Source organism: Cryptomeria japonica, chromosome 10, assembly GCF_030272615.1.
Source record: "Cryptomeria japonica chromosome 10, Sugi_1.0, whole genome shotgun sequence".
NCBI classification, from domain to species: Eukaryota; Viridiplantae; Streptophyta; class Pinopsida; order Cupressales; family Cupressaceae; genus Cryptomeria; species Cryptomeria japonica.
In genome coordinates, this window is record NC_081414.1 from 138701118 (window position 1) to 138715157 (window position 14040).

At 36.1% G+C, this 14040-nt stretch overlaps 2 protein-coding genes across 4 annotated transcripts; both read left to right on the forward strand.

Moving 5' to 3' along the window:
• The first annotated feature begins 2603 nt into the window (after nucleotides 1-2603).
• LOC131027155 (pentatricopeptide repeat-containing protein At3g24000, mitochondrial) lies at nucleotides 2604-5479 on the forward strand. Its single transcript, XM_057957143.2, has 2 exons — nucleotides 2604-4878; nucleotides 5041-5479. The coding sequence occupies exon 1, from the start codon at nucleotides 2968-2970 to the stop codon at nucleotides 4807-4809; it is 1842 nt and encodes a 613-aa protein (XP_057813126.2). The 5' UTR covers nucleotides 2604-2967; the 3' UTR covers nucleotides 4810-4878; nucleotides 5041-5479.
• A 5433-nt stretch (nucleotides 5480-10912) lies between these two features.
• LOC131027154 (pentatricopeptide repeat-containing protein At2g13600) lies at nucleotides 10913-13838 on the forward strand. Of its 3 annotated transcripts, none has more exons than XM_059213648.1 (3): nucleotides 10913-13136; nucleotides 13306-13495; nucleotides 13594-13838. In XM_059213648.1, the coding sequence occupies exon 1, from the start codon at nucleotides 11115-11117 to the stop codon at nucleotides 12774-12776; it is 1662 nt and encodes a 553-aa protein (XP_059069631.1). In that variant the 5' UTR covers nucleotides 10913-11114; the 3' UTR covers nucleotides 12777-13136; nucleotides 13306-13495; nucleotides 13594-13838. The 3 variants fall into 3 exon arrangements, with proteins under 3 accessions (XP_059069631.1, XP_059069632.1, XP_057813125.2); XM_059213649.1 differs by having other exon boundaries at nucleotides 13666-13838; XM_057957142.2 differs by having other exon boundaries at nucleotides 10913-13010.
• The last annotated feature ends 202 nt before the right edge of the window (nucleotides 13839-14040 follow it).

Here is a 14040-nt window from a genome sequence, read left to right on the forward strand (position 1 = left end):
ATTTCTTTTCTTCCCCCTTTTTTTCATGTCTAAGTTGCTTAAAGTGTTGCATCTCTGAAATAGTAGGCTACTGTAAAGGACTAATTTGAGCATGTATACCTTGTGTCCCCTTGCATTTTCTGAGAGATGTTGGTTCTATTGGTCTTATTAAAATTTAAAGTCAAGGGGATTGGGATTTAATTGGTTATTATCTGTAGGATCTTTACATGACTTAGAACTACCCACCATCCATGAGCTTGCATATCATTAATAATATTGCATCTGTATTAGATGCACAAATTTTGAATTAGGAATACCCTCTTGAGCTTGGTGAGGCTCACAGTGAAGAAGACTAACAAAGCCTTGTTGTGTTGTGTTTTCTTGTCTTCAATTTGTTGATAGTGCAGATTGTATGCTCTAGGTTCCTCGTTCCATGAGCTGGAATTATTCTTCTCCTTAGGACCAGAGGTAGCAAGAAAAATCATCAACACCATGTATCTATTAACTAAGGTCTCCTTATCTTTATGTAGAACCTTGACTTTATTTGGGCGGCTCAATTGTGCTTGTCATGTTTTTTATTAGATAAGATAAGAAAAGGCTTCCAATCTCTTACATTATAAAATTTCATAACCATTAGGCTAGACTAGGTAACAAAGAAGGGAACAAACCAAAAAACAACTAAAGAGTAGCACAAGGAACATTATCAAAACAACTCTAAAACACAAAAACTCATATCCCATATTTGGTAACAAAGGTCTCCCAATCCTTAGAAGGACAATTGTGTTTGTCATGTTTATTGTCCCCTGGTTATTGAAATTTTATAGAAATTAGATTGTGATTTGATTTAAGCTCTATACAAGAATATTCTAATATGAATTGTGCTTGTCATGTTTTTTATTAGATAAGCTAAGAAAAGGCTTCCAATCTCTTACATTATAAGGATTTCATAACCATTAGGCTAGTCTAGGTAGCAAAGAAGGGAACAAACCAAAAAACAACTAAAGAGTAACACTAGGAACACCAACAAAACAACTCTAAAATACAAAAGCTCATATCCCATATTTGGTAACAGAGGTCTCCCAATCCTTAGAAAGACAATTGTGCTCGTCATGTTGATTGCCCCTTGGTTATTGAAATTAGATTGTGATTTGATTTAAGCTCTATACAAGAATATTCTAATATGAGGAAGTTGTGAATGCTACATAAGCCTAGTAACACTTCCCAAACATGTGATGGCTTCATATGCATCTTGTGGAACTCTGACCTATTGCTAATTTTCTTCTTATGCCATCCAAAGAGGGTTCTTGTATAGATCTTCATTATTACCTATTTGATTGATTTGTTTGTTTGATGTCCTTGAATTGTAGTTCTTAGATAACAAAATCTCCCAAGCTTCCTCTAAATTGAAATGTCCCTCTTAAGGATGAGCACTGATTTTGACATATTTTCATCATGTTTTTCTATTGCTTTATTTATTTTATATTGATAAAAGCTGAAAATAAAAAAATACATAAAGAATAGCAGTCCAAAAGGAGCTGGAAATAAGAGAAATGTAAAGTAGACTACATGGCCACTGATGCACAACTACATGACCACGGAAGTAAATTGGATGAATCCCACCAAATCTGATACAATACACCCTTTTAAGCAAAGATTAGAAAATTATACTGCTGCTAAATGGACTGTTCAAACCTACACAAATACATAGTTGAAACCAAAGAGCCTCAAATACATTAAATGGCTGAACTAAACGACAAATGTCTTTATCATGAAGTTGCAAAAACTGGTATTTATTCTTATCCAATGGTCATTGATATTTGCCATCTTTTTCCAGCTGGGAACATAAAGAAACAAACTGTAATATAATGTCAGAATAAAACTTAATAATTTCAGTATCCGGATTCAAAATATGATTAGAAAACATGATTGAAAATATACTTTCCCAGATATTAAGTAGGGGAAAGGACCCAGTAGTTGAGCATGTACCAATTGTTGTGAGGGTGGTTGATACCTTTTGTTCCAAAAATTGAACAAATAAAACTTATTGTTTGAAACAAAAAATATCAATTTTTGTTAGGAAATGTACCAACAGTTGCTAGGAAATGTACCAATAGTTGTTAAGAAATGTACTAATATTGTAAAAAGTAACCAATCAAGTGATGCCATGTCAGTTGCACAACTATTGGGGTCTCTTTTGCATGCCTATTGGTCTCACTTTTTTTTGGGGCTGTTTTGGACACCTTGGCAAAAAGCATGCTGATGTGGCATCATATTTGATGATGTGGCCCTGAAACCTTATTTATAAACAGGGGACTTGCCAAGTAAGCTGCTGTAAAAAAATCGAAGTGATTTGAAATTTCCAAATAGAATTTTGAGAAGCGCGAAGTTAGGGTGCACAACTACTGGGTCCTTTCCCCTAATATAGTCTGTCTAATAGTATCAGCAATAACATCATTATGAAGTCCATTATCCAACAAAACATTTTTCCAAACTCGACAAATGATAAAAAATAACAGACAACAAGTGAATATTCATGACCTTCCATTTTTCCCTCTTCTCTTATTAACACCATTATCCCTCCTAGACCTTTATATTTTGCTGCTTTATTCCATGTTGCTAAAGCTACCAAACTAGTATTTGAGGAAGTTCCCAATAATCAAGGCTGCAACTTTCATCTTGACAAATCATAGCCAACACCAATTGGCTCCTAACCATCATTCTAAGCTTTGCTGAGAAGGGTGGGTATCACGAACATCCTGCATAAACTACGTATCTGGAACATCTCAGGGAGGCGAAATCCCAAGGGCAACTGCACAGAAAGATATTTTTTTAAAGGGTTACCCCAAATGTAGAGAAATAATCTCTGAATATAGTTATACATCCATCCTGGTTCTCATACCACTCGAAGGGTTTTTAACCATAACAGTGTAGCAAAGATGGTGTGTTGTATTGGATTGTAAGAAAAAATGAATTTATGCCCACGCTTCAATGCTACCCAGTGTCCAGCTCAATTTTCATATCAGAGCGTTCTGTAGAGAGGGTTGCGTCAAAGAGGCACTACACATTCTGCTTACCACCCACAACCCTTTTGTAGGCTCTTTCACATATCTACATCTATTGCAAACGTGTAGCGTCAAGAAAACCCTTTCAAAGGGAAGACAATTCCATTCATGGATCAGTGACAGGGGATTCACATCTTCAACCAACAGATTTTTACAAAACACACTTATCAACATGTATGACAAATGCGGAAGTTTGGTAGATGCTCGCAACGTTTTCAATCTTATGAAAGAACCAAATGTCTTCTCATGGAATATGATAATTGCAGCTTACGGAAGGCATGGTTTTCCTCCAGAGGCATTCACATTGTTTCACCAAATGCAACGAACAGGAATCCAACCCGATCAGTTCACCTTCTCCATTGTTCTACCTGTGTGTGTTAGCATGGTATCTTTGGATTATGGTTTGCAAATTCATGGAAAAATCATCAAACGTGCATTTCAATCTAATGTTCTTGTATTGAATAATACCTTGATAGATATGTATGCAAAATGTGGAAGTATACAGACTGCGCACGAATTGTTTGACAAAATGCCTCAACGAGATGTGGTCTCATGGACTGCAATCATTGCTGGCTATGCACAAAATGGGCTTGCCGAAAAAGCTTTGGAAATTTCCAAGCAAATGCAGTTGGCGGATGTAAGGCCAGACTCGGCAACTTTCGCCAGCATTCTTCCAGCTTGTGGCAAACTTGGAGCTCTGGAACAGGGTATGGAGATCCATCAAAGAATAATTGAAAGTGGCTTTTTGTCAGATACAGGTGTGACTGCCTTGATAGACATGTATGCAAAATGTGGCAATATACTGAAGGCACGCGAATTGTTTGACAAAATACATCAACCAGATGTGGCCTCATGGACTGCAATCATTGCTGGATATGCAATGCATGGCTATAGCAAGGATGCCCTCAAGGTCTTTGAACAAATGAAGCATTCAAGAGCCAACCTAGACCATGTAAGCTTCCTTTGTGTTTTATATGCATGCAGCCATGCAGGTCTAGTTGATGAAGGCTGTCAATACTTCAAAAGCATGAGTGACTCTTATTGCATTATGCCTACAATGGATCATTATAAATGCATGGTTGACCTTCTTGGCCGTGCTGGCTATCTTGAGGAAGCCCTAAACTTTATGATCAAAATGGCAATAAAACCTGATGTGGTTATGTGGATGTGTTTGCTTGGCGCATGCAGGTCACATAAAAATAAAAGGCAAGGAGAATTTGTGGCAACGCTCCTTTTTCAGTTGGATCCTGAAATTTCTGCACCTTATGTTCTTCTGTCAAACATATATGCAGAAGTGGGTAGGTGGGCTGATGTACTCGGCGTAAGGAAATTGATGAAAGATAAAGGAATTAAAAAGATACCTGGATGTAGTTGGATTGAAGTCCATAAAATTGTGCATGTCTTTTATGTAGGGGACAGATCACACCCACAAACACACGAGATCTACGCAGAGTTGGAGAAATTATCTTGGGAGATGAGGGTAGCTGGGTATATTCCTGACACAAAACCTGTATTGAAAGATGTAGAGGAGGAGGAGAAGATATCACTTCTTTGTCATCATAGCGAGAAGCTGGCAATTGCATTTGGTTTGTTAAACACGACCCCTAGAACAACTATTAGAGTTGTCAAAAACCTTAGAGTATGTGGTGATTGCCACACTGCAACAAAGTTTATATCCAAGATTGTTGCAAGAGAAATTGTTATGAGAGATGCAAACCGTTTCCACCATTTCAAGCATGGCCAATGCTCCTGTGGAGATTATTGGTGATGTTAAATGAACCAAACCATAAGTACTGCCCTTCCCTATAACAAGGTGCATGATGTCAGACCTGCAGTGGTAAGAACAAATTAGATTTTGGTTTAGTTCCTAAAACAGTATTGTTTCCGAGTGTTTTGAGGGCTAGATGAGGTTTTGACATGATGAAATCATATTGTATAATATTCATCACTACCTACATGTGCTGATGAATATAGGTTTACAATAACGTTCTGTTTTCAGGAAGCCGGTACATCTCTGGACTAAAGAGTTGGAGGAGGCGGAGAAAGAAAGAAAAATATAGGAGTGGAATGGTTGAAGGAGATAAAAAGTTGCGTAACCAGAAGAAAGTGTGAGAGAAGATATCACAATCAAGCCACTGCTTGGATATGATTTTTTCCTCGATTAATTCTATTATTCAAAAGATTGCTTGTGAAATCAACTGTGTATGAACTGTGAAAAACTAATGCTAACTCCATTATCTTGTGCACATCTGCTATTTGGGCTGAAATTCTATTTTACCAAACAATACATGCAAATTTACATTTTTCCAGGTGACTTTTGTGGTCCAGGGTCATGGAATACCATGTAAATTTTGCTATGAATCAGATTATCTGAAATTCTATTTTACCAAACAATACATGCAAATTTACATTTTTCCAGGTGAATTTTGTGGTCCATGGTCATGGAATACCTAGTAAATTTTGCTATGAATCAGATTATCTCCTAGCCAGGTTAGCTTCTGAAGGCTCTTGTTCAGGTTACTGGATTTCCATGGCAAAAAGAAATTTTAAGTCTCCTAACAAATCCTTAGAGATGCCTGTGTGTTGTAAGTTCCATTACATCGTGAATAGATAAATTTCTACCTTTCCAAATGCTAAAAAGAATATGCCAATGATAAATTTCTATTTTATCCCCTTTCTCTATTAAATTGAGGAATGAATCATCTACAAAGTGTTGATTAATGAGATGGTTGATGTATTAGGCAATGGAATGCACTTGACTAAATTTTGGGAGACCACATGGGTTAAAAGACAGTCAAACTCTTTAGTACCAAGCACATAAAGTATAGGGACTAAAGAGTAACCTAGTAAATGGACAAAAAGAGCCCAAAAGAATTGGAGTACTAGCCATTAATGATGATGCACATAAAAGCATCTTAATAGAATGCATAACATGGGGTCCAAAACCCAATGTGTGAAGCATGAAAAGAATTAAAGACCATTCAATATAGTTATAAACCTCGGTAAAATCAAATTTGAGAAACAGTGTAAGTTGTTAGAAGCATCAAGCCCATTCTATTCGTTCTTAAATAATAATAGTGCTATAAAAAATGTCTCTAACTTAATGAAACTAGTTTTCTTGGGGTGAACTACCTGAGGAGAAGAGGCTCTAGTTTAAGCTTTGATAATGATCTTGAAAAGGCAATCAACAAGGTGATGGGATGCTAGTTGCAAATATCCTTTAAATCATCAAATTTAGGCATGAACTTAATATTTTCTTTATTAATTAAGCTTCAAAAATAATATTATGGGATTCTTTTTTGGTGTACACATAAAGCATTTCACATAGCTTTATAAAACTCATAAGACAATTTATCCAAGCTAGGAGTTGTGTCTTTTGACATAGTGAACACAACCTCATACAAATCATGCTTTATGAGAAATTGATCACAAAGAATGTGTTGAGAGTTGGAAACTTGGTAAGGCACCATATTAAGGCATCATTGTAGGATATGATCTAATAAGGAGTGTTTTCTTGGAAAGTAAAAATTTGTCCATGGTACTAAAAAATGTTTGAAGGATGCCACAAAGCTCTATTAAAAGATATTGACCATCCTCAATTTTTTTAATGGCTTAGGATTTGTTATGATCTTGTAGGGCTTGGAAAAATCCTTTAGATACTTTGTTCCAATATTAAGTTAGTGAAACTAAGTTTTGATTTGGGCCCCATAGGTCAAATGAGTATATGCAACCTACTTCTAGTGGTAGAGTTTGGGAATAAATAGTTGCATAATTGAATCAAATGTTGTGCCTCCAAAGTAGCCATGGCTTGGTAGAGCTCCAAGGTGGTAGCCTCATATGAGCAATGGAAAAAATGGGTCAAGTGACGCCCATAAATATAGAGGAAATGGGATGTGTGTTTGATAGAATCATTCCAACAACAATCCAACCTATCTCATGTATAGTATGTGGCTCTAAATCCAAAACATGTTGAATATGTGCCAACATTGCATTATGGGATGTAGTGGTGTGTTTACAAAAAATGAGTCTTTATGGCCTTAAGTTTTGCAAGTTGTTATTCAATACAAAGCCATATTGGGCAGTGGTCTAAAATGACAACATTCAACAAAGGCTCAACTGGAAGGGAAAAATAGATAGAAAACACAAAGAAAAATTGGGTTGATATCATGGCTCTCTCGAGTTTTGGTAGACCTTGTTAGAACACACTTTTAGGTTACTTCACATGTACCATATTATATGATCATGATAATGGCCAAGATTAAGATTTTAAATCCCCAAATTTATTGTGCACAAAGTACCAAGCCTCTCTTTCACTAGTTGTCCGTCTTATAGGTAAAACACCACATTTTCATAGGCTACATCAATGATGTTAAAATCCCCACAGAGAACACAAGTGGCAACAAGCATTGTATCCACAATCCATCTCCAAAAGGCATATGGTTCAACATCATTTGAATTATAAACATTAATAATTCCAAAGGAATGATTATTAATGTTGGAAAGATCCCAAAGTGCTCGATTGGTGGGGTCATATCCTTGGCCAACTAAGTGTTAGAGCCATGTAGGAGGGATGAATATGACAACTCCACCATGACCAAATTCATGATTGCTAGAAAAAAATTATTGTGGCATGCTACAAAAATTTATTGGGGCATGCAACAAAAAGTGAAAAGTCAATGTTACTTCTTACAAATAGAGAATGTCTAGACCTAGAAATCTTTGTCAAGCATCACACAAGAAATACTTCCTTAAGATTTTCATCAAACCTCAAACTTTTCAATGCATAAATCTCATAAGTAGGTGTTGAGGGTCATATCCTCATTATCCATCTCCTTAAGAGTTGCATTGCTATCATACAATTTTTCCTCCAAATTTAAATTGAGTACCTAAATGAAAGGTTGGGTAGGTCACCATTTCTTTAGCACATATTGACCTTATTTCAAACATATAGGAAAGTTGTAGGATCCCTATTAGACCATCAAGTGGAGATAAGGAGTGAAATGGCCTCCACCTAAGAAGATAAAATTGATGTTGCTAGTGGTGCTTTGGTGATTTTTAGCTTATTCATCTTACCAAATAGCTCCCCATTGAAATGAACAATAGACATTCCTAGGTCCTAATGTTTTAAAACTGTGTCTCCTGGAGGTTTCAATGGCCAACCATCAATGCTAGTGAAGACTCAGGTGAGCTTCACTACCACTAATAATATTGGCTTTTTAACTAACCACAATTGACCACTCTTCCTCCTTTTCACAAGAGATGGATTATCAATAGTTCATTGAGTGGTGGGTTGACACGAGGAGTAACTAGAGGGAACTCCCAAATATTGTGCTAAGAAGATTGACAACAATAATAAGTATTGAGCAACTTTAGATAGAGAATAGGTTAGGTGTGTATCATATTCTCAATTTGTATATAAAGTGCCTCCTTTGGATCCTTAGAAAGGTCAAATTCAAGGCAAACCCTCTTCTAGGGTCAAGTTGAAAATAACTTGTCAAGTGCAACACAAATAATATTGCCTAAGGGGGAGGTTGTCTTGCTCAAGAAATTCTAACATGGCAAAGGCAACCCAAGAAACTCATCCTAGATAGGCATACAAAGAGCTTTCTCATTAGAAATGACAAAGCTCTAGTCTAGGGTGTGAAAAAAGAAAAAAATGCACAAGCATACCATGGACCATGTTTGGGAGTAGCCTTTGCATGGCTAGCTTTAGTAAATAAAAAATAAAAAACCCTTAGTGAGGTTTTACATGACATCAAGGTAGATCCCATGTGGCACCCAAGCCTTGGTCACCCATTCTTTGAGCATGTTTATAGGGGATATTTTCCCCATAAAATATCCTATCAAAGTGTAATTTGAAGCCAAGAACAATCACCAACAAAGACCATAATGGGGAAGAACCATATTTGAAGGTGTTTCAATGGGTGTACCTCAGGGAACACCTTAGAAGTTACAAATTTCCTAGGATGCTTGAGTAGTAGGAACCATTACCCCATGTTTTCAAGCCTTCAACTCCAATAGCAATTGTGGAATTACATAAGGTTGAGGGAATTTATAATGGGTGGAAAATACTCATATGGTGGTAGTCTAGAAATCTCCATAGTAAATGTAGAAAAGCAATGTCAAACCTTTCTTTAGAATAAAGCAATATGATATTAAGTAGATATGAATTAACACTAGTATAACCAAGACTAAAACCCTAGTAGATCACCCTCTTCATAAACATAAAGTTTTTAACATAAGTTTTGTAGAAGTAATTCTCTTGGAAAAATCATATCATGATGTTGTATGCATTAGATGTTGGACATTTTATGCCATTGCAAAGGCAATTGACATTGAACAAGGCTATACACATCCTTACCAATTATTAGCAAGTTTTGATAGTTTGTTTATATGAATTCTTATTAAGTCTTCTTATGAGCATACACGATCATGATTGTGCATAAGTTATAGTTGATAGGTTCTCAAGATGATAATTTTGATGCCTTGCAAGAAAGGGATCCTTGTAGAAGACACTATCAAGATTTTCTTTAAAAATCCACAATTCCATTTCAACCTACAAAACATCATTGTGTTAGACAAGGATAATATATTTCTTAATCTTTATTTATTTTGAATCTTTTTTTGTGATCCATGATGGACACAACACCAACAAAGCCCATATATCATTCCATCTATATATAGATAGATGGAAAAATAAAGGTTTTTATTTGCATGATTGTTTAATTTCTCTAGATGTATCACTTGAATCATTCTCATCATCTTGCCCTACATCCATCACAACTACAATTGTGTTGTTCATAGCTCCATGAGAAACAACCCATTCTAGGTCTGTATAACCATTAGTGCATATTGATGTAGCACTGCTTCTTGTGTTGGACAAGTCATCACCTCATATCCAAAAGGAAGTGGGTAAGACGAACAAATTTCAAGAGGATATGACATATTTATAACAGGGCCATGAAATCCTCTAGCAAACTAGAGATAGGTGCAATCAACAATATAATCAACATTTTGTCCCTTGTCAATTTTAAGTGGAGCATAAGACATGCTTACATCTTTAGAAAGAGAGGCTTACAAACTCATGACTTTGCAAAATGGGCCATATCAGATTAGGAAACAAGTGGGAGATAATTCATTTGAGCTCGATTTGTTAACCCATATAATTTTGTATCTAGTATTTGTTGGTATGTGGCAATTTCTCATGCACATCAAGTTAAATTTTGGTGATTTTGATAGCCACAATTTGACCCCAAATTTATCAATGGGGGAGTGTAGGGGGTAGCATCCCCAAAGCAAAAATTGTCCACAATTTAATATAGGAGTTGGTTGCTAGTTTCTTTTGAAAACCAACATTGTAAATTGCCAAAAAGGGTTGTTAGATAAGTGGTTATGGAATATGAAAGGAGGAATAATGCAACATGAGTGTATTAATATAGCACACATCAACACATTATGTTGCAAGGTTGTTATTCATTTTCATTGGATAATATCAAAAAATTGGATGACCGTTTCTCTATGAATGTAGCCTACATTAGGTGAACCACATTAAATTTGTGTGTTGTGAAATTCTTATTTTTATATTTTAATCTACATTATAATTGGTATCGTTTGATTGCTCCATTCTACTGAATCCTAATAATATTGAATATTAAATTGCTCTTATCATACTTGATTCTTAAAAAGAGACAAATGATACAAACATCACATAGAATCATTTAAATCACAACCTCAAACAAAATTATAAAAGTTTGCCTTTGCCCCTTCCCCAACCCAACAAAGTTGAATTATTCTCTTTCAATCTTTGTTGAAAGGTTATGTTCTATCTAAATAATGTTGAAAGGTTATGTTCTATCTAAATCGATTTTCTTTATTAAGAGTATAAACAACCTCTGAATATTTATTTTTTACATAGGGAACCTCTTTAATTATCACCCAAAGTGTTTAAAATATTGAAATGGCCAATTCTTTCGTCGGCGGTAATCGTTCCACTGGAAGGAGACACCAGTCTGTGTATTTAATTTTTTCTGTCATTCACAATTGTAGATTAAAAATCAAAGCGTTAAGCACACAATGGCATCCCTAGCCCACCTCAAATTCAATATCATAGCACTCAGTAAAGAGGGTCGATTGAAGGAGGCTCTGCAGATTTTGCTTACTACACACAATCCTTGTGTAGACTCTTCTATATATCTTCATCTATTGCAGATCTGTATTGCCAAAAATGCTCTTCCAGAGGGTAAACAAATCCACTCTCTTATCAATGGTAGCCAATTTAAACCTGCCAAGTATGCATTTTTACAGAATAAACTTATCAACATGTATGACAAGTGCGGAAGTGTGGAAGACGCTCGCAATGTATTCAACAAAATGGAACAACCAAACAAATTTTCATGGAATATGATAATTGCGTCTCACAGAAGTCATGGATTTCCTCAAGAAGCTATCAATTTGTTTTACCAAATGCAACGAACAGCTGTCCATCCAGATCAATTCACTTTCTCCACCATTCTTTCTGTGTGTGCTGACATGGCATCACTAAAACATGGTTCCCAGATCCATGGGAAGGTTATTAGATGTAGATTTCAATCCGACATTATTGTGGTTAATTCATTGATTGATATGCATTTAAAATGTGGAAGTGTAGTGAAGGCGCGCGAACTGTTTGACAAAATGCCCCAGCGAGATACAGTCTCCTGGAATGTAATTATGACAGGATATGCTCAAAATGGCCGCCTTGATGAGGCTTCAAGACTTTTCAAAGAAATGCCTCAACGAAATGTGGCTTCATGGAATGGCCTTATCACAGGATATGCAAAGGACGGCCTCCTGCACGAGGCTTTGAGGCTTTTACGAGAAATACCTCAACCTAATGTGGTCTCATGGAATGCTGTTATTGTAGGGTATGCACGAAGCGGACCTGCTGAGAAAGCCTTGGAGATGATTAGGGAAATGCAATTGGCAGGTTTGAATTCAGATTCAACAACCTTTATCAGCATTCTCCCTGCGTGTGCTAAACTTGGAGCTTTGGAACAGGGCATGGAAGTCCATCGAAAAATAATTGAAAATGGGTTTTTATCGGATGCAGTTGCGACTGCCATGATAGACATGTATGCAAAATGTGGTAATATACAGAAGGCGCATGCATTGTTTGACAAAATGAAACATCCAGATGTGACCTCATGGACTGCAATCATCTCTGGATATGCAATGGATGGCTCTAGCAAGGATGCTCTTAAACTGTTTGAACTAATGAGGCACTCTGGAACCAACCCTGACGATGTAAGTTTCCTTTGTGTTTTATTTGCGTGCAGCCATTCAGGTCTAGTGGACGAGGGTTGTACATACTTCAATAGCATGACCGATTCTTATTGCATTATGCCTGCATTGGATCATTATACATGCATGATTGACCTTCTTTCCCGTGCTGGATATCTTGAAGAAGCCCTTAACTTTGTCATCAAAATGCCAATAAAACCGGATTTGGTTGTGTGGATGTCTTTGCTTGGCGCTTGTAGGTCACATAAGAATATAGGGTTCGGGGAATTTGTGGCAACAATCCTCATTGACTTGGAGCCTCAAACTTCTGCACCATTTGTTCTTCTGTCAAACATTTATGCTGAAGTAGGTAGGTGGGGTGACGTTCGAAAGGTAAGGAATTTGATGAAAGCTAGAGGAATTAGAAAGATTCCTGGATGTAGTTGGACTGAAGCTCAGAAATTGGTACATGTTTAATGTTTAGAAATTAGATCACCTCTCGAACAGAGGAGATCTATGCAAATACAACTGTCTCTGGAGATAAAGGTAGCAGGGTATATTCCAGGTACAATATGAAGGAGACTAAATTGCTCTTCTGCCTCTGCAATGAAACAACTATTAAAGTTTTCAGGAACCTTTGATTATGTGGCGACTGTCAAACTGCAACCAAGTATATCTCAAAGATCGTTGCAAGAGAAACTGGAGTGAAAGGTACAAATCATTCCCACTATTTCAGAAATGAAAAATCCTGTTGTGGAGATTCTGGGTGGTGCTAAGTAAGGATTCTGTAAATGCAGTTTTGCATTATAACAAGTTGCATCATGTAGATTTCTACTGGTAAGAAGGAATCAAGTTTTAATTTGCTTTCTCAATTTTTTTTTTGTTTCTGAGTGTTCGATAGCTAGCCCATGCTTTTCATCTGATCAATTATATATCATATTTTATGTTTTACTGACGAGATAGACTGGTGAGATATTTGTTAACGTGACATTAAACTATTTTTCAGAAAAAAACTGTACAACTCTGAATTGAAAACTGGAGGAGGTGGAAGAATGTGAAACACAAAAGGAGAGGAATGTCAGAAGGAAATAGAAAGCTGCTCAGCCAGCAGGAAATGTAAGAGAAGGGCTTAGAATCGAGCCAGCTTGAAGAAGATGAGGGGAGCATCTCTTCATGTTGTCAACTTCATTTCTTCGGTTTGTCAACTTCTACCTTTGTCCTTCTATATGTGGTCTTAAAGTTTGGATTAATTCATTGGATTTTAATTTATATTTGCCAACTTACATTTGTCCAGGTGCTTTTATGCATTATGTTGTCATTGAATACCAAGGGCATTTTGCATCTCATTGAGCCATCTCCTTGTCAGATGGTTGTTCAACTCTGGCTACTGGAATTGCGTGGTGGAGAAAATCTCTTACACAGCCTTTTGGATTTTCAAAGATACGTTTTCTCGTTTATCGGAGTGTTATTTGTCACCTAGCCAGAGTTATAGATAAATGGGCAAGCTTAAAATGCCCATTTCTTTTCTTATAGAGCTTATACAATTGTGACACAGTAATTTTTTTTCATTTAAATGAGTTTTGTCTAGTCTTTAGGGTTTTGTTTAAAATTAATTATTACAATTTATATAAATAAAATGAAATTGCAACTTTTATTATATTGTTATAAAATGAAATTGCAACTTTTATTATATTGTTCTTACATTTATGTGTGGTAGAAAAGTATGAATAATAAGATTTAT